Below are 21253 nucleotides of genomic sequence, written 5' to 3'. Positions count from 1 at the left end.
CCTCTTCCAGCTGAGGTGCTGACCTTGCCTCTATCCCTGACATTAAGAGAAAATCTGAAAAACAGATTGAGAATCTGACTTCCAATCAAGAATCTCTCTCCAGGACCACAGCTGGGGATTTATGCCCATACTTATGGCTATAGGAAACTGGACAGAAATAAGTGAATTTATCCTCATGAGCTTCTCTTCCCTGCCTACTGAAATTCAGTCATTGCTCTTCCTGACATTTCTAACCATCTATCTGGTCACTCTGATGGGAAACAGCCTCATCGTTCTGGTTACCCTAGCTGACCCCATGCTACACAGCCCTATGTACTTCTTCCTCAGAAACTTATCTTTCCTGGAGATTGGCTTCAACCTAGTCATTGTGCCCAAAATGCTGGGGACCCTGCTTGCTCAGGACACAACCATCTCCTTCCTTGGCTGTGCCACTCAGATGTATTTCTTCTTCTTCTTTGGAGTGGCTGAATGCTTCCTCCTGGCTACCATGGCATACGACCGCTATGTGGCCATCTGTAGTCCCTTGCACTACCCAGTCATCATGAACCAAAGGACACGGGCCAAACTGGCTGCTGCTTCCTGGTTCCCAGGCTTTCCTGTAGCTACTGTGCAGACCACATGGCTCTTCAGCTTTCCATTCTGTGGCACCAACAAGGTAAACCACTTCTTCTGTGACAGCCCGCCTGTGCTGAAGCTGGTCTGTGCAGACACAGCACTGTTTGAGATCTACGCCATCGTCGGAACCATTCTAGTGGTCATGATCCCCTGCTTGCTGATCTTGTGTTCCTATACTCGCATTGCTGCGGCCATCCTCAAGATCCCATCAGCTAAAGGGAAGCATAAAGCCTTCTCTACATGCTCTTCACACCTCCTTGTTGTCTCTCTTTTCTATATATCTTCTAGCCTCACCTATTTCCGGCCTAAATCAAATAATTCTCCTGAGAGCAAGAAGTTGTTATCATTGTCCTACACTGTTGTGACTCCCATGTTGAACCCTATTATCTACAGCTTGAGAAATAGTGAGGTGAAGAATGCCCTCAGCAGGACCTTCCACAAGGTCCTAGCCCTCAGAAACTGTGTCCCATAGACCTTAGGAAGTAAGGCTAAATTCTATTGAATGACAATTAGTTTCATGTTTGGGACACCTCTCTGCCTCTCTTCACATAGCTATTGGAATGAAACCCAGCTATTGAAATGGCTACTGGAAAGCTCTGTGGAGAGAAGAGAGCCCAGTGTTGGTGTAAACCTGTCATTATCATCTGCCAAATTTCTTTACCTGCCCATCGTAGATTTACTCTGTTTTTCTTATTGGTGCAATTGGCACTTTGAGACTTCTGTGGCCAAATAATTCGAGATATTTACTTTGCTAATGAGCACAAATGTGACATATATTGTGGACAATCTGAAACTACTTGTAATATGACTTTGGGGATACACAATGGGCAAGACAATGACAAGTATCAAATGTCATCTTGGCCATCATCTTGGTTTGGAAAATTCTGACACCATTCGGTAGAAAACCCTATAATACTTCTAGTACATAATTCTTGCTCTTCATTTCATTTTACATACCCCTAAGGAAGTGTTGGCTTTTATGTTTGTTGATATTTAGCATGGATAGAGAAAATAGGATCACTAATCCCCATACATGTTCCTTTATAAGCCCAATAGCCTTAAAAGACTCCTTCCTTAGGCTATTTTTCCCAGGTAGAATGAGCTGTTTCCAATTGTCTCTTGCAAATTCAGTTTCAGGTTCTTAATCCTTGTTAAAGTAATTTCAAAATTTCACAAACATAATTTCAATCATAATGCTGCTTTTTTCAAGGCTTACAGTGTATTTTAGCTGACTCCTATATTTGCTTAGTGCCTTTAAATTTTAAGTTTTTATATATTGTTGATATGAAAATACAAAATATCATAAAGCACAATCATTGCCATCAGAAGTGAATAATTTAATCAACAATGAGGGATTTAGATGAGGTAATTGCTAAAAGCAAATTCATTTTACAATTAAGCAAAGTAAGATTCAAGTTCTTCCTCCCCAGAAGCCAAGCAGATGCCAGTGCCATGCTTTTACAGCCATCAGAACCATGAGTCAATGAAATCCTTTTTCTTTATAAATTGACCACTGTCAGGGATTTCTTTATAGCAACGCAAGAATGGCCTAACACAGAAAATTAGTACTGGCAGTGGGGTGTTGCTATAAAGATACCTGAAAATATGGAAGCAACTTTGGAACTGGGTAACGGGCAGAGATTGGGGAGTTTGAGGGGGCTTAAAAAAGACAGAAAGACGAGGGAAAGTTTGGAACTTCTTAGAGACCACTTAAATGGTGGTGATCAAAATGCCAATAGTGATATGGATGGTGAAGGCCAGGCTGCTGAGGTCTCAGATGGAAATGAGAAGCTTATTGGGAACTGGAGCAAAAGTCACACGTGTTATGCCTTGGCAAAGATCTTGGCTGCATTCTGTTCATGCCCTAGGGATCTGTGGAAGTTTGAACTGAAGAGTGATAATTTAGGGTACCTGGTGGAGGAAATATCTAAGCAGCAAAGTATTCAAGATGTGATCAGTCTGCATCTAACAACCTATGGTAAGATATGGGAGCAAATAAATGATTTAAAGTTGGAATTTATATTTCAAGGAGAAGCAGAGCATAAAAGTTTGGAAAATTTACAGCCTGGCCATGTGGTAGAAAATAAAAGCCCATTTTCAGGAGAAGAATCCAAGCTGGCTTTGGAGCAACAGTTTGCTAGAGAGATTTACATAACTAAAAATGAAGCCAAGTGCTAATAGCCAAGACAATGGGGAAAAAGTCTTGAAAGCATTTCAAATACCTCTGTGACAACAACTCTCATCATAGGCCCAGAGGTCTACGAGGGAAAAATGGTTTTTGGGTTCAGGACCAGGGCCTCATTGCCCTGTGCAGCCTCAGGATACTGCTCTCCACATCCAGGCTGCTCTGGTTCCAGCTGGGGCTCAAAGGGGCCAAGGTACACCTTGGGCCACCACTCCAGAGGGCACAGGCCAAAAGTGTTGGTGGCTTCCATTTGGTGTTAAGCTGGCAGGCACACAGTACAAGAGTGAAAGAGGCTTGGCAACCTCCACCTAGATTTCAGAAGATGTACGAGAAAACCTGGGTACCCAGACAGCATCCTGCTGCATGGGTAGAACCCTCACAGAGAACCTCTACTAGGGAAGTGTTGAAGGAAAATGTGGGGTTGGAGGCCCCACACAGAGTCTTCACTGGGGAATTCCCTAATGGAGCTATGGGAAGGGAGCCACCATCTACCAGACCCCAGAAGGATAGATCCACCAGCATCCTGCATCCCACATCTGGAAAAGCACAGAAACAGAACTGCCCAAAGCCTTGGGAGACTACCCCTCACACCAATGCACCCTGGATGTGGGACATGGCATCAAAAGAGATTATTTTGGAGCTTTAAGATTTAATGACTGCCCTCCTGGGTTTCAGACTTGCATGGGGCCTGTAGCCTCTTCCTTTTGGCCCATTTCACCCCTTTGGAGTAGAAATATTTAACAATTGCCTGTACCACCATTGTATCTTGAAAATAAATAAGCTGTTTTGATTTTACAGGTTCATGGCTGGAAGGAAATCACTTCCAAATGAGACTCAGTACTTGAGACTTTGGACATGTGAGTGAGGCTAAAATGAATTGAGACTTTTAGGGGACTATTGAGAATGTATGATTGTATTTTGTGATGTGAGAAAAACATGAGATTTGAGGGGTCAGGGGAGGAATAATATAGTTGGACATCTATATTATTCCTCCTCTGACCCCTCAAATCTCATGTTTTTCTCACAATCTCATGTTGAAATCCCTCTAAATCTCATGTTGAATTATAATCCCCAATGTTGGAGGTAGGGCCTAGTAGGAGGTGTTTGGGTCACAGGGGTGGATTCCTTAGGGCTTTGTGCTATCCTCATGATAGTGAGTAAGTCTCATGAGATCTGGTTGTTTAAAAGTGCATGATACCGCTCCACCCATCTCTTGCGTCTGCTCCAGCCATGCAATGTGCCTGCTCCTGCTTCACCTTTGACCATGAGTAAAAGCTCCCTGAGGCTTTTCCAGAAGCTGAGCAGATGTCAGCACCATGCTTGTACAGCCTGCAGAAACATCAGCCAATTAAACTCCTTTTCTTTGTAAATTACACAGTCTCATCTATTTCTTTATAGAAACCCAAGAATAGCCTAACATGTTGTCATTTCTCTCTTAACTTTGCTTTTGGTAATATTTTATTCCTCAGGCTTAGGTGTCATATTTGGGTCTGCAAAAATATTCTTTTGTTACTTCTATTAATGCTTCTTTACTTTCATTGTTTAGTATTTAAATCTTTTTGGAATGTGGAATTTATCTGGTAGGAGGTATGTTTTTTTTTTCTCCAATAACTGGCCTTATTGTCCTAACATAATTTATTGAAAAATATGTTATTTCTCCTACTAACTGGAAACATCAATATACTCTTACATATAGTTTACAATATTCATAAGAATATGCATAGGAATTCTAGATAACACTAAGAAACTTAAAATTTAATGGTTTCAAAGTTTTCAGAAAGTTAACAATACTGTACTTATTACCATGAAGAGAGAATAGAAAATTATCAACTTCACAGGAAGCTTCAAAACATGTCAACACAATTGCAATTCATCCAGCTGGGTTGCTCTAAATTTTATAAATAACTTAAAATGGTAAAGTATTTATTCTGACATTTGGCTTTGAGCAAGTTCTAGATGTACTGGGTAGTATTTAAATAAGTGGCCCTATACTTATTAAAAGTTGTGAAAATTGCCCTAGAGGGAAAAAAGGAATAACAACACAAATCATAAGAAAACAATATTTTAGGGGTTCCTTACATGATGATATGTAAGCTAATTTTTGCAACTAGGTTAAGAGGTAGGAAAATGGCATTCTAGACTGAAAAAGATCACATAAGTCCCAGGTGAGGAAGAACTTGGTGCATTCTGAAAGTGCAAGAACACTGATATTTGCTGAAATGTTGTAAATATGGGAAAGAAAGGTGAAAAATGGCTTGATAGGTAGACAGAGGTCAGGTCATGGAGGAATTCCTTTTGAGCATGTTAAAGATTTTGGAGTTTAAACTGCATGCAGTAGTGCACTAGTCCCTTTTCACACTGCTATACGGAACTTCCTGAGACTGGGTAATTTACAGAGGAAAAAGGTTTAATTGACTCACAGTTCCACATGGCTGGAGAGGCCTCAGGAAACTTGCAATCATGGCGGAAGAGGAAGCAGGCCTATCTTACATTGTGGCAGGGAAGAAAGAGAGAAGCAGAGAGAGAAAAGCCCAGGGGAAACTGCCATTTATAAAACCATTACATCTCATGAGAACTCCCTCACTATCACAAGAATAGCATTGGGGAAACTGCCCCCATGATCCAGTCACCTCCCACCAGGTCTCTCCCTCAACACCTAGGGATTACAATTCAAGATGAGATTTGGGTGGGGACACGAAGTCTAATCATATCATTTCATCCCAGCCCCTCCCAAATCTTATGTCCTTACATTTCAAAACCAATCATGCCTTCCCAAAATTTCTTCCGTCAGATACCCTAAATCATCTCTCTTAAGTTCAAAGTTCCACAAATCTCTAGGCCAGGGGCAAAATGCCACCAGTCTCTTTGCTAAAACATAACAAGAGTCACTTTTGCTCCAGTTCCCAACAAGTTCCTCATCTCCATCTGAGACCACCTCAGCCTGGACTTTATTGTTCATATCACTATCAGCATTTTTGTCAAAGTCATTCAACAAGTCTCTAGGAAGTTCCAAAGTTTCCCACATTTTCCTATCTTCTTCTGAGCCCTCCAAACTGTTTCAGCCTCTGCCTGTTACCCAGTTCGAAGTCACTTCCACATTTTCAGGTATTTTTCAGCAACGCTGAGCTATAATGGTGCAAATTTACTGTATTAGTTCATATTCATACTGCTGATAAAGACATTCCTGAGACTGGGCAATATACAAAAGAAAGAGGTTTAATTGGACTTACAATTCCACATGGCTGGAGAAGCCTCATAATCAGGCAGAAGGCAAGGAAGAGCAAGTCACATCTTACATGGATAGCAGCAGGCAAAGAGAGAGAGCTTGTGCAGGGGGATTCCTCTTTTTGAAACCATCAGATCTCATGAGAGTAATTCACTTTCACAAGAACAGCATAGGAAAGAACTTGCCCCCATGATTCAATTACTTCCTACTGGGTTCCTCCCACAACATGTGGGAATTCAAGATGAGATTTGGGTGGGACACAGCCAAACCATATCAGTTACCCTTTTCTCCCCTTTTCATACTGTACTCTTTGTAAAGAGGTCACCATGATAAGCCCACACTCAAAAGGTAGGGAGTAATGTTCCACCTCCTTATGGGCAAAGTAACTACATAAATTATGTTGAATTCTTTCAGACAGACTTGTTGAGTCTTCCTCATTTATTTCTTTATTCAATCATTTATTTACATCATATATACTCATAAACATTTATTTTATATGTTGGTTTATAAACCAATACTACCTTATTTGTTGCTCAAATATTCCAGCTTTGGCTACTGGGAGCTCTTCATTTGGTTTCTGTGTTCCTTTGACATACCCAATAACGTCTGTTTTTTTTTTTTTCATCACTTTCTTAATTTCTGCATTACAAGAGTCTCCAGGATCATCCTGCATATTTCCTAACTCAGTCCTAGAATCAGCCATTTCTCCAGGGAACACGAGTTCCTGCTAATGGAAGACTGTATTAGAAAGAAATATTTGGGTGCTAGGTGTCCATCTTAAGTTTTTACATAAATATTAATGCATATCCCCAGTTACATTGTATTCCATTGTAGTCTGTGGAAAATCCGCAAGTTTTGAATCAGTCTCCTATTAATGAAATCAAGATTTTTTTACATTATTTTGCAAGTAAAATGTGCTGCATTAGCAAAAGTATCAACAGAGTAAACAGACATCCTATAGAATGGAAGAAAATATTTGGAAATTATGCATCTGATAAAGGTCTAATATCCAGCATCTATAAGGAATGTAAACAAATTTATGAGTAAAAACCAAAGAACTCCATTAAAAAGTGGGCAAAGAATATGAACAGACACTTTTCAGAAGAAGACATATATGCGGCCCAAAAGCACATGAGAAAAAGCTCAATATCATTAGAGAAATGCAAATCAAAACCACAATGAGATATCATCTTACACCAGTCAGAATGGCTATTATTAAAAAGTCAAAAATTAACAGATGCTGGCAAGGTTATGGAGAAAAGGGCATGCTTATACGCTGTTAATAGGAGCATAAATTAGTTCAACTATTGTGGAAAGCAGAGTGGCAATTCCTCAAAGAGCTAAAAACAGAACTACCATTTGACCTAGCAATCCCATTACTGGTTATATACCCAAAGGAGTACAAATCACTCTACCATAAAGACACATGCATGAGTATATTCATTGCAACACTATTCACAATAGTAAAGACATTGAATCAACTTAAATGCCCATCAGTGGCAGATTGGGTAAAGAAAATGTGTTACATATACACCATGGAATATTATGCAGTCATAAAAAAGAACAAGATCATGTCCTTTGCAAGAAAATAGATGGAGCTGGAGACCATTATCCTTAGAAAACTAATGAAGGAACAGAAAACCATATACCATATACTCTCATTTACAAGTGGGACCCAAACGATGAGAACATATGGATACAAAGAGAGGAACAACAGACACACTGGGGCCTACTTGAGGGTGGAAGGTGGAAGGAGGGAGAGAATCAGGAAAAAATAACTAATGAATATTAGGCTTAGTACTTGGGTGACAAAATAATCTGTACGGAAACCTCCCATGACATATACCCCTGAATTTAAAAGTTTTTTAAACAATGATGCTACATTTAAAAAATAATTTCGGCCGGGTGTGGTGGCTCACACTTGTAATCTCAGCACTTTAGGAAGCTGAGGCAGGTGGATCACAAGGTCAGGAGATCGAGACCATCCTGGCTAACATGGTGAAATCCCGTCTCTACTAAAAATACAAAAATAAGCTGGATGTGGTGGTGTGTGCCTGTAATCCCAGCTACTTGAGAGGCTGAGGCAGGGGAATCACTTGAACCAGGGAGTTGGAGGTTGCAGTAAGTGGAGATCATGCCACTGCACTCCAGCCTGGTGACAAAGTGAGAATGTCTCAAAAACAAAAAAAAAAAAAGAGAATTTTTCCTTTCTCCAAAATGACTGGCTTTTAAAAGCATGGATCAATTTAATATCATTTTATCTCTATCTTGTACTGTTCACTAGCTATTTCAAAATTAGGTAGCCTCAATTCACCTGAACACCCAAGAGACTGGGGATGATGTCTCCTACATTTTCCTTAACAATGACCAGCATAGGACCAAATAACAACAGCAAAAATTCTTATGCAAAAGTCTACATGTCTGCGTCCCACTTTCTGTACAGTTTCCTATTTCTTCCTTCTGGATTCAATAACAGCTATATTAGTCATATGTTCTTAGTTGTTATCTTATAATTTACCTAATTGTAGTTCACATTTCCCCATTAAAATGTAAGCTTTATGAATACAGGAACCAAATCTATTTTTGTTTTACTTCCATAACCTAATGCTTAGGAGAGTATTTGACATTTAGTAGATACTTAATGAACAATTATTCAGTGTGCAATAGGTTTAACTAAAAAAAGCCATTTAATTTCATCATAACACTAACTCTGTAAAATAAGAACATTTGTTATCTTTAAGAAATGTGGAAATCAAAGCTCAGCGATTTTAACAAAATTGCTAAGCATTACGCGCCAGAGTTCCAGTGCTGAGATTAAATTTAGGTTGCTCTGACTTCAAATTCTTATAGTGCTTCTCTACACAATGCTGCTTCCCCTAGCCTGGAGTTTGGTTTTTCTTTCTTGAATTTTATCCTGTTGGCATCTGAAATTCATTGTATTCTCAAAGGATGGTAGATTCAAACAAGACCAGGTCCCCTGAGGAAAGGAAGGAAAAAAGCCTATAAACACCTGGGGAAAAATACAGGTGTCATCCCTTCGACTAGCCCCAAGGACAAAAGAGGCACAGGTAGGAACAACTCTCCCAAAACCAGGACTGGGAGCATGGCCAAACTTCATAGTGAGCTTACTTGCCTGTGACACACAAGGCAGCAGTTACCTGGCTACAGCTCCAGCCATTAATAGCTCAGCCAGGACAGGGAATAAGACTTCCCTGGTTCTTCTTTTGGTTTTGCTGAAACAGAAATAGAGCTGTTATATTACATGCATGAAGGACATGCATGAAGCATGGATGCCAGCCAGAGCTGAACAAGGCAGATGTTCCTGTTGGACACAGGTAAGGCTTTTTTTTTTTTTTTCCACCAAGGACTGAATCTACCAGAGGCCACTTTCCAAGTTCAGTTACTCAGCTGCACAAAATATGATCAGAGTTTGGATACCTAATTCTATTCTTCTGTCCACGTTGGGAGATCTCATCAGTTCCTCTCTCCTTGGGCATCAGTTTATTCTATGTCATAAGATAAGTGAGATCTGGGCTCACAAAAAAGACTGATACTACCCAGGCTTTTTCCAATTCTGTCCTCTAAAGTTTTCTGAGTCAGGAAGCTTCCAGGTCCCACAAACTTCACAGTACATATACCCCCCTTCAGGTCTTGATTTTCATCTAAGTAACACTAAAAAGACTTGCCTCAGTGGAACATTTATGAGACGGAGAACATCAGTGCAAACTACTACTTTACAACAATTCTACAGTCAGAGAAGACCTAGAAGAGTGGGTTCCAGGTCCTGGGACAGTCAGGTGATTAGCAAAGGGATGTTCCTAGGGAAGTTCTAGAGCAAGTTTGTCCAACCTGTGGCCCATGGGCCACATGCGGCCCAAGATGGCTTTGAATGTGGCCCAACATAAATTCATAAACTTTGTCAAAACATTATTTTTTTCCTTTCTTTTTTGCTCATAAGCTATCATTAGTGTTAGTGCATTTTATGTGTGAACAAGAAATTTTTCTACTTCCAATGGGAAGACAAAAGATTGGACACCCCTGTTCTAGAGGAACTGGCAAGAATGCTGTGGGCTGGCCATGAGCTGCCAACTTCTGCAATGCCTCTCCCACACTGGAGACAGGGTACTAGCTTTTCTTCCCCAGTAGTTTTCAGAAGTTCTATGGGAATCCCAGCAAGTGTTTCTGCCCCTCCTTCTCCCCAATCTTCTCCACCAGCACCACATACAACACATCTGTCATGAGGCTTCTAGTTAAAGTGCAGTTCTAACAAAAAAAAAGAACAGTCATTGAGAAAAAAAAAAATCCTAATGGTGAATAAAAACTCCAAGAAGAATGAACTTTGTAGAACTCGTGTAATCCTTTACACAATCAGCTGTCCAAAAACATGTATAAATAGCTTACTTGGTAAAAACACTGGGCTTCTTCTTATAAAGATAACTAAGATAGTTTAAACTATGGAGAAGTTTAAAGAGTGAGATATATATTGGTAGTATATATAGTAAATAATTAAAAATAGTATATATAGTAAATAATTAAAAATATTTTTAAAGGATAGAGGAAAATAGAGAAGATGACTAATCCTATCTGGAAGTATCACATGACAGACAGAGCTGAGTTTTGAGGATTTGAAGGAGTCAGCCAGATAGAGGAGGGGACGTGCAGGCAGAAATAATGTCACATGCAAAGGCAGGGGCAAGCAAAAAGAACTCTGTTTGGTAAATAGTAAGAAGCTCAACAGTGAAGCAGAAGAAGGAGAGATGGATGTGGGAGACCAAAGATGACATTTCGGGTGTAGCTTAAGTTCATTTCATATGGCTTGTTGAAAACCCCAATTTTTTAATTATAAAATTTTCTCTGTTTTAAATTCAGGCTCTGCCATTTATTTTCCATATAATTACAACATTTCTTATATATATAAATATATATTTAATTAATTTAATTTAATTAATTAATTTCATTAATATATATTTATATATAAATGAACATATATGTTCATTTTACAATGAATGACATACATTGAATATTATGTTTTATTATAATATCTTGGTTACATAAAATTACATATCAGTTTGAAATTTGTTTATTCATCTCTAACATGGAGAGGATAATGGCACTTAAATCCTAGAGTTGTGAGAAAAAAATTAAGAGAATTACTATAAAGCACAAAGCATAAATCTATTACATACTCAGGGAATATTGCCAGCTTCATCATTATTATGATCATCATTTTTATTTTCAATGTTTTTATTGCTAATGCAGAGCAAATATACCTCACTGTAGAAAATTTGGAAATCCAGAAAAATAAAAATAAGAAAATAAATCCCCTCCTTTTACCACTTGAAATAGGTCACTTTTACATTTTGCATATAGCCTTTCAGTCTTTTTATATAGCATATATTTTTAAAATTATAAATGTATCACGTGTGCAGGCTGTGTTGTTTTTCATTTAATATTATATGGTGATTATTATATGACAGCATTAAATGTTCTTCAAAAATGACTTTAAAGATTACACGGTATTTCCTTAAATACATGCTTCATAATTGAGCCATTCATTCTGTTGATTATCATTTTCAGTTTATAATTATAATAGTCAGCACTGAACAAACAAATAATTGGCTATGCTTACTAAATATTCACACTGATTCAATAATTCTGACCCACAAATATGCAAAGATTTCATTGAAATATGACTGGGAAATTTCTATTTTTCCTGAGAAATTTTTAAATAAATTAAGAAGATATTGTCTTTTATTATTTTAAAAAATGTGTTCAAAGCTTATTGCAACTCTATATTTAGCAGATTAAAAAAAATTCATTAGCAATTCTTTTTATCAGTTTTTTATGTGAGTAAATATGGAGTTTCACAGGAGACATAATCATTTCTGTCAACAGAATCATGTAATGATGAAAGTATTTGCAAACATCCAAATGACCCTCCATAGCAGAGGATTCCATTGCTAGGAAAATCTCCCACCTTGGTCTTTTATATCCAGACCTGCTTCCCTATTGTCCCCACCCTCCCGTTAGTCACTGGCAATCACTAATCTCTTTTCCATTCCTATAATTTTTGTCATTACAGAAATGTTATGTAAGTGGAATAATAAAAAATGTGTCTGTTTTTTTCACTCAGAATTATCTGTAAACTCATTCATGTTATTGCATGTATCAACAGTTCATCCTCTCTATTGCTGAGTTTACTAACGTATAAATGCATTATAATTTGTTTCATCATCTGGGTTTTTAACAATTTGAGGCTATTATGAATACAGCACTGAGGAATATTCATGTTTTTATATGAACATAGTCTTCATTTCTCAGGGATAAATACCCAAAGGTACAATTACTGATTGTACCGCAGTTGCATGCTTAGTTTTTTCAGAGAACTGTCCAACTGTTTTCTACAGTGGCTATACCAAGCTTGTCCAACTCTGCAGGCCACATGCAGACCACGACGGCTTTGCATGGCCCAATAGAAATTTGTAAACTTTCTTAAACCTTTATGAGATTTTTTTTTAGGTTTTTTTTTTTTTAATTTTAGCTTATCAGTCAATTCTTCTTCTTCCAATGTGGCCCAGGGAAGCCAAAAGATTGAACATCTCTGATACTATTTACATTTTCATCAGCAATGTATGAATGATCCAATTCATCAAATCCTCACCAGCATTTGGTGTTGTCACTTTTTTTTTTTTAACCCATTCTTATATGTTTGTAGTGATATATCATTGGGGTCTTTATAAGCATATATGCATTATATGCATTTCCCTAATGGTGAACAGTTTTTATTTTTTTGTTTGGTTGTGGTTTATAGGGGGTATTTTTGTTTTGTTTTATTTTGTTTTAATCATTTTCCAGTTTGGTTACTTATCAGAACTTTTCTCTATTTTCAGAATTTAAAAAAAAATCTTTCATTAAAATAAAAACATGTTTGTGTGAATATATTAAAATCTTCTTTCATACTTAGGGATTCTTTGGGTTCAAAAAGTCATCTCTTCCATTAGATCAGAGATATTTATTCTTCCTCTGGTACTTCTTTGGATATTATTTCTACCCCTTTTCATTCTTTCTGTCATTCTGGAATACCTGTTATAGTGATTTTATTTCTTGTATTTTACTTCATTATTCTTCTTACAATTGTTATGTTTTCATAATTTTTCCCAGTAACTTGGGTGTAATTTTTCAAATTTGTATTCTAATTGACAGTTTTCTTAAGTTTCTGGCATTTTGCTCCACAAGATTTAACTTCAATAATCATGGCTTTGTTTTGTCCCCCCAGGTGGTCTTTTCTGGCCCAACACTGTCATTTTCATGAGTACTTATTCAATATTCTATTATTATTATTATTATTATTATTACTGAGACAGAGTCTCCTTCTGTCGCCCAGGCTAGAATGCAGTGGTGCAGTCTTGGCTCACTGCAACCTCTGCCTCCCGAGTTCGTGCGCCACCACGTCCAGCTAATTTTTGTATTTTTAGTAGAGAGGGGGTTTCAGCATGTTGGCCAGCCTGTTCTCAAACTCCTGGCCTCAAGTGATCCTCCCGCCTTGGCCTCCCAAAGTGCTGGGATTACCGGCATGAGCCACCATGCCTGGCCTCAATATTCAATATTTTATAGGGCTTTGTTGAGAGTAAGTAATAAAGACAATTTAATGTCTTTCAACTTTCTTTCAGATTCTTGTTTTTGAAAAGGGAAACAATTGATTTGATATCTTGGATTTCATCTCATTAACCTAAAGTGTTTTGTCTTCATATCTCCCATAATCTTCTCTGTTTACTTATGGGCTAGCTTGCCTTGGAATGACAGTAAAAGAGTTTCTATCTTTTTTCTTTACTTTTTTTTTCTTTTTTGTTGAGACTGAGTCTCACTCTGTCACCCAGGCTGGAGTGCAGTGGCACAATCACAGCTCACTGTAGCCTCAACCTCCCGAGCTCTGGTGATCCTCCCACCTCAGCCTCCTGAGTAGCTAGGACAACAGGCATATGCCACCACACCTGGATAGTTTTTCCATTTTTTGTAGAGATGGGGTTTCGCCATCTTGCTGAGGCTGGTCCGCAACTCCTAGGCTCAAGTGATCCACCTGCCTCAGTCTCCCAAAGTGCTGGGATTACAGGCATGAGCCACCATGCCTGGCTTACAGTGAAAGAGTTTCTAGTTGAGATGATCTGTCTTTTCATCATTGATTCTTTTATTATTTTTTAAACTTACATTTATTTTTCTGAAACCGAGCTAAAAACTGTAGACATTGCTTCATTTAATGTTTAGCATTGCTGAGAAATCTTAGATCAGTTTGATTATAATTCTTTTATAGGAATGGTGTTTTTTCCTTCATAGATGCTCTGGAGTTTTAAACATAACCTTGAAGTTCAAATTATTCACCAAGACCTGACTAATATTTAGCCTCTTTTAAATAAGTTGTCTGCTGCTTGAAAATGGATTGTGAGTAAAGACGGAGGGTAATTATAGATATACCATCTAGTCTTCTTGATCCGAGGCCTACAGCTTTTGATCCCTTCTCTATCCCATTCTATCAACAATGTCAGAGTGATCCTTCTACATAGCACTATGACAATGTAACTCTGCAGCTTCAAATATTCAGGTGAATCTCCTCATCTATAAAATGAAGTCCAAAATTCTCAGCATGTAATATAAGTCTATTAATGTAATATATCCAAAACACTGACCATATCTTTGTTTATCTTTTACTTTGTGTCAGTTCTGGTTTTTACTGCTCCTAATAATGTTTTTAATTTTTATTATTAATTTTTTTTACCACAGTTTGCTAACCACATTCATTTCCTTTTTTATTTACCCCAGCCTCTCAATTTCATTTTCCAGCTTAATATCACCATTTCTCCACTAGACTTCAATATTCTAGATTGCAAATACAATAAGAAGAGCCTCTAGATAACCAACTGCAAATTAGAAACCAGTAATACAAAATTGGGATTCAGTTGTGTCTAGGAAATCTCCTAAACGTCTTAATGCTAATAATGTTGGTTCTCGTGCTTATCTTTGTCTGTCTTCACTGTGATTTTGCAGAAATCCCAATTCTAATTCTCCTACAAATTAAGGAGTTAGTCATCAGATAAGGCATGACAGTCCAACAAAGCATGATTTAGTAAAAATCTGAAGGGTTTTGTAATCCAATAGATGTGGTTTGGATTCAAGATCTGCCATGTAATTGGTGTTTCTTAAATTATCTGGGATCAGTTTCCTCAGATATAAACCAGAGATATAAAAGAACAAAAACATGCATATGTAAATGGTCCTCAATACATGCTAACCTTTTACCCTCCTCTCAAATTCTAGCCAGTCAAGAAAGGTTCATGAAGAGTAGAAAACATATTATATGCATTCTTCATGATAGTTATAAATATATTTCTAAAGTTTTGATAAATTTAAATGTATGTGTTCTTTTACAAGATTATAAACACTCGGTGTGTTTCATAAGTTTAAGTGTTTTCAGAAACATCACTTTCTCCCAAAATGTATCCTTTGAGGGACCCTTCAGAAACTTGTGATTCTGACTTTGCATGGCCTTTCTGAATAACTTAATGTGTGAACAGAAATATCAGCTCCTCTAGAAGCTGATTCAGACCCATCTCAGATATTAGGCTCTGGCTACTATTTATTGTGTTTTATTCTTAGACAACCCAAGGCACTTCCTCTGCCTGAGGTGCTGACCTTGCCTCTTTCTCTGACAGTAAGAGGGAGTCTGAAAAACAAATTGAGAATCTGACTTCCAATCAAGAATCTTTCTGCATGACCACAGTTGAGGACTTCTGCCCATACTTATGGCTACAGGAAACTGGACAAGAATAAGTGAGTTTATCCTCATGAGCTTCTCTTCCCTGCCTACTGAAATACAGTCATTACTCTTCCTGACATTTCTAACCATCTACCTGGTCACCCTGATGGGAAACTGCCTCATCTTTCTGGTTACCCTAGCTGACCCCATGCTACACAGCCCCATGTACTTCTTCCTCAGAAACTTATCTTTCCTGGAGATTGGCTTCAACCTAGTCATTGTGCCCAAAATGCTGGGGACCCTGCTTGCCCAGGACACAACCATCTCCTTCCTTGGCTGTGCCACTCAGATGTATTTCTTCTTCTTCTTTGGAGTGGCTGAATGCTTCCTCCTGGCTACCATGGCATATGACCGCTATGTGGCCATCTGTAGTCCCTTGCACTACCCAGTCATCATGAACCAAAGGACTCGTGCCAAACTGGCTGCTGCCTCCTGGTTCCCAGGCTTTCCTGTAGCTACTGTGCAGACCACATGGCTCTTCGGTTTTCCATTCTGTGGCACCAACAAGTTGAACCACTTCTTCTGTGACAGCCCACCTGTGCTGAGGCTGGTCTGTGCAGACACAGCACTGTTTGAGATCTACGCCATCGTCGGAACCATTCTGGTGGTCATGATCCCTTGCTTGCTGATCTTGTGTTCCTATACTCACATTGCTGCTGCCATCCTCAAGATCCCATCGGCTAAAGGGAAGAATAAAGCCTTCTCTACGTGTTCCTCACACCTCCTTGTTGTCTCTCTTTTCTATATATCATTAAGCCTCACATATTTTCGGCCTAAATCAAATAATTCTCCTGAGGGCAAGAAGCTGCTATCATTGTCCTACACTGTTGTGACTCCCATGTTGAACCCCATTATCTACAGCCTGAGAAATAACGAGGTGAAGAATGCCCTAAGCAGGATGGTCTGCAAGGCCCTAGCCCTCAGAAACTGTATCCCATAGACCTTAGGAGGTAAGGCTACATTTTACTGGATGGGAAACAATCAGTCCCAGATTTGAGATTCCTCTCTGCATCTTTCCACATCTCCAATGAGATGAAGTCCTGTTGCTGAAATGGCTTTTGGAAAGCTGAGTGGAGAGGAAAGAGCACAGAAGTAGTTTCGACCTAGCACCACCAACTATGAAAACTCCTCTGTCTGCCCATTGTAGACTTACATTGTTTTCCTTGTTTCAACTGGTATGACAGCACTTCTGTGGCCAACTATTTCCACTGCATGCAACACAATTGTTTCTCTTTTCTTTTCTTTCTTTTTTTTTTTTTTTGAGACAGGGTCTGCTCTATTACTCAGGCTGCTGGGGTGCAATGGCACAATCTTGGCTCACTACAACCTCCGCCTTCTGGATTCAAGCAATTCTCATGCCTCAGCCTCTTGAGCAGCTGGGATTACAGGCATGCCAAGCCATGCCCAACTAATTTTTTTTTTTTTGGATTTTTTAGTAGAGATGGAGTTTTACCATGTTGGAGCTCCTGGCCTCAAGTGATCTGCCTGCCTCAGCCTCCCAACGGCTGGGATTACAGGTGTGGGCCACCATGCCAGGCCAGGTATTTCCCTTTTAATATGACGTAGGCATTCCTGTAAAGCTTATGCAAACCTTTGCCTTAAAAATATTATGGGGAAGTAGGGCTAGGGTTAGGGCTAGACTCAAAATACATGCAACTTTAAAGACAAGGCATTAGTAGAAACAACATTTGGTCCCCAGAGAGACAACATAGACTGCCCAGCAGGCAGCTCATTGAGGCTGGAGGTTGCCACAGTACATATTTAAAATATACAACAACAGTAGAGTGACAATACCAACAATGTTTTGATGAGAACAATGATGTTTGATGCTGAGACAATTTGAACTGGGGTAGGGGGTAGTCCTTAGGTGGTCATGGGAGTCAATACCACTTCCCAGGAGCCAAAAGCTGCATAAAATAAGGGATACTCCTCTCCGGGGATGAGGCCTAAGATGCAGGCACGCTTTAAAATTTTTCTATAAAATAGACATAAGGGTTTCTGATGCCAAAGCCTAAAGACATTTATCTCACTGTGGAAAATTGGTCTTGCCCAAAAAAAACTTTCACATTGCAATGAAATCACTCCTCTGATTTTTCAGTTGTGTATGAAAGAAGAATAAATGAGTGGGTAGTCTAACTGAGAAATGATGGTGACCTGGAGTGGAATGATATGAGTAAGAAGTAATTTAAAATAATTTTGGAGGAAGAATTGATAGGATTCTTAAAAGTAGATTACATGTGGGGAAATGCACTGCTCAAGAGAGGAAGGCTGATTCTTCAGCAAAATCAGTTCCTGTAGTAGAGCATAGGTGTTCTGAAAGCCTGGAAGAGATCCATAAAAGAGGTATAAAATAAATGAATATTCTTTACACAGAAAGTCAAGCCTGAAGCTCTTTCTTTCATATCTCCGTGTTATGAATCCCTTTCCACCTTTTAGGAATATCTATCCACAACCAACGGCAATTAGACTTGTCTTAGGATAAAAGACTTTCATCACAGGCTAGGTTTTCCTAGAATCAGATATGGAGCCAAGGACTCAAGTAAAGTTGACTTGTTAAAGCAAAACCATTAATTGAATGGGGAAAGTTGGGAGATATACCTAATGCTAAATGACGAGTTGATGGGTGCAGCACACCAGCATGGCACATGTATACATATGTAACAAACCTGAACATTGTGCACATGTACCCTAAAACTTAAATTATAATAATAATAAAATTAAAAAAAAAGAAATGGGGAAGAGGCTAAATAAAGGTACAATTTCAATTGAAATCCCAAATTCCACCTGATCCAGCAAGGAATTCCAGGGCATACATAAATCTGAGAGTTTGTTCACATCAGGGCATAGGAAGTAGGCTTTTGTTCCACTCCAGCCATCTATTGGCTACTGGTGGACTGTGGGGTGGGCAAAGGGGACAAGAAAAACTCTCAGGCATCTCTGTGTCCTGGAGAGGGTTCCTAATGCCCAAGGGCATTGTTTTGAAGGTGTCAGGTGCAAACTGTTAGAAAGAAATCAAGTAAAGTCTATGCTAAGTGTTCTTACTGCCTCCCCTACCCCCACCCCCCCACATACAAGGAAACGTTTGGAGGTGATGATGGAAGTTCATTACCTTGATAATTTTTTAAAAGTAAAGCTTGAAGAAGCTGAGAAAGGAGGCACAGAGCCAGTAAAAGTGACTCAGAAGTATTAAGAAGGAACTACAACAGTATCCACTACAGTCCTCCTATTAGAAGTGCTTGTCATCATCTGAGTGCATGAACCAGAAAAAAACAAAAGAATTTAATCGAAACATTTAAAAATTACCCTTGATAAAATAGTTAAATAGAGATATATTGTTCCAGGATGATGGACCCTAAATACTCTGACTTGATCACTTGATCATTCAGTATGTACATGTAACAAAGTTTCACGTGTCCCATCAATTCGTACAAATAAAAAGATTACCATGGAAAATAATGACCACTAACACCCTAAATCTAGAACACAGTTCAATGTGTGGTCACCTCTCCAAGTTCAACATCTACCCACCAGTGTGATTTTTCCATGAGTAATTTGAACCAAACACAAATATTCAAACTCATCTCCCAAAGATATGCATTATTAGAAGAGTCTACATATATGTAAAAAATAAATATTTTTTATTTAATTCATTATTTTCAAGGTATCTTTATTTTTCACAATGGACTCAGAACCATACATCATTACATAGGGCAGTGATATTTCTTTTTCTTCATCTCCCACTTTTATGGTGCCCCCCCTTTGGGATTTCTGGGACTGAGAAAGTAGCTCATGATGACTGATTTACCTCATAAAGACTTCTTGTTTAGCAATCCTAAAACATGGCTGAAGCTTTGGGGTTGCTGCTCATAATAATTTTATTAAATTATCATCCAGGTCTCTCATGCTTATAGTTTATAGCTAGGGAAAGGGGAAATGGTGGTGCTATTTTTGAAGATACATAGCTTTCTTCTAGTTACATGTTCATTACAGTTGTAATTTCACATTTTTACATGGTTGTTTGATGTTTGCCTTCCCCTCTAAACTGTATGTTCCATGAGGCCAAGGACAATGTCTATTAAATTCATTATTAAATCTCTAGTGCTTGCTACTTGTTAGGCATCCACTAAATATTTGTTGGATAAACAAAGCAAGACTCAAAGTGGATCTTGTGCATTTGTTCATTGGTCATTGCAGCCTGTGTTACAATTGTTCCTCCTCCAAATGCTAGAGAGCAGGACCAGGGGAGAGGGAGAGTATGAGAGGAAGAATGGCAGAGAGAAGTCGGGTGGCCATATCTACTCTCACATTATCTTTGGTTATAATCCCAAGAAAGCATGGGAGCCAACAGGGATTTAGAGTATACACTGGAAGAAGATAAGGGTTATCAGGGGGAACAATAAATAGCTGTTAATTTTTATCCACTGAGTAACCTATTATCACTTTTTTTGGGGGGAATGTGGAGTATTCTGTAGAACAAAGTACAAGATGAGCATGCCATCCTAATCAATCAAAATAGAAAATCTCAAGTTATATAGATAGCAGTGAGACAGGTCAGTACATTAAATATGCCTTGTGGAAAAATTCAAGCACATAAGTGCAGATACCATGCAAACAGTAACAATCAAGGCAGATAAGATTGCTGCTTTCAATAAGAAACATGCAATCAAAGGTCTCTTTCAAAAACAGTAAGGAATATTCAGATGTCCATTTGGGTCTTCGAATGAAGCCCTTATTGTCTGGGGGGAATTTTATCCCAAAGCATTGACTTTACCTTACTTCCTCAACTTGAATTCCTATCGCAGAAAGGTTAGAATGTTGAAACTGTCAGTTGGAGTTTCTTCATCTTAGCATGGAGTTAATAACCTCCCCAACCAACAGAATCCCCAGTGAACTCTTTATGGTTTTTATTAATATTCTCTACTTGGTTCAGATAATGATTAATTGATTATCTTCCTCATGCCTGAAAGCTTCTTCGGAGTTCAGATCAGAAATACTCCTGAGAACCAGCCCAAAAGAATGAAAAGTGAGGGGAACTATGGAAAGAATACTGGTATACTCCTCTAATCTCTCTTGGGTACAAACCTTGGAGGATAGATAGACCACTGAGTTTTGTCCCTTGACACATGTAGCCTCACAAGTGCAGAAAAAGTTGGAGCTACAGTAAAGACCTTCCTCTAATTATAAATTGCAGAATCTTCAGAATTTTTGCATTCCTGGGAACTCCCCAATACTCATACCTGTCAGAAAGTGAATCTATGACTTCACCTTAGGAAAACAAAGCATTGGGGGAATCACTTCCCTACAGTAAACAGCAGAGAATGAAATAATCCTGAGGCCCAGCCTGGAATCCTGCAGAGTGACTGACACAGACCCAGTGCAGAACTCCTCTAGAGTGACAAATGCTGCACAGCTAGGGGCT

The 21253-nt window shown here is 38.6% G+C and overlaps 3 protein-coding genes across 3 annotated transcripts in view; 2 read left to right on the top strand and 1 right to left on the bottom strand.

The window, feature by feature from the left end:
* The window catches only part of LOC129483902 (olfactory receptor 2AG2), a 157375-nt gene that overhangs the window by 85932 nt on the left and 50190 nt on the right, over nt 1–21253 (bottom strand). The window lies entirely within an intron of this gene.
* Nucleotides 122–1099, top strand: OR10A5 (olfactory receptor family 10 subfamily A member 5). Its single transcript, XM_055282587.2, has one exon. It carries the CDS (start codon nt 122–124, stop codon nt 1085–1087), a length of 966 nt encoding a protein of 321 aa, XP_055138562.2. The 3' UTR covers nt 1088–1099.
* On the top strand, nt 325–20182 carry LOC129484464 (olfactory receptor 10A2). The gene is made up of 2 exons (XM_063641161.1): nt 325–367; nt 15237–20182. Exon 2 carries the CDS (start codon nt 15821–15823, stop codon nt 16772–16774), a length of 954 nt encoding a protein of 317 aa, XP_063497231.1. The 5' UTR covers nt 325–367; nt 15237–15820; the 3' UTR covers nt 16775–20182.

The sequence above is a fragment of the Symphalangus syndactylus genome, chromosome 6 (assembly GCF_028878055.3).
Source record: "Symphalangus syndactylus isolate Jambi chromosome 6, NHGRI_mSymSyn1-v2.1_pri, whole genome shotgun sequence".
In the NCBI taxonomy this organism is placed as follows: Eukaryota; Metazoa; Chordata; class Mammalia; order Primates; family Hylobatidae; genus Symphalangus; species Symphalangus syndactylus.
Note: the sequence above shows the minus strand (reverse complement) of the source record. Positions and strands in the feature narration are given on the sequence as shown.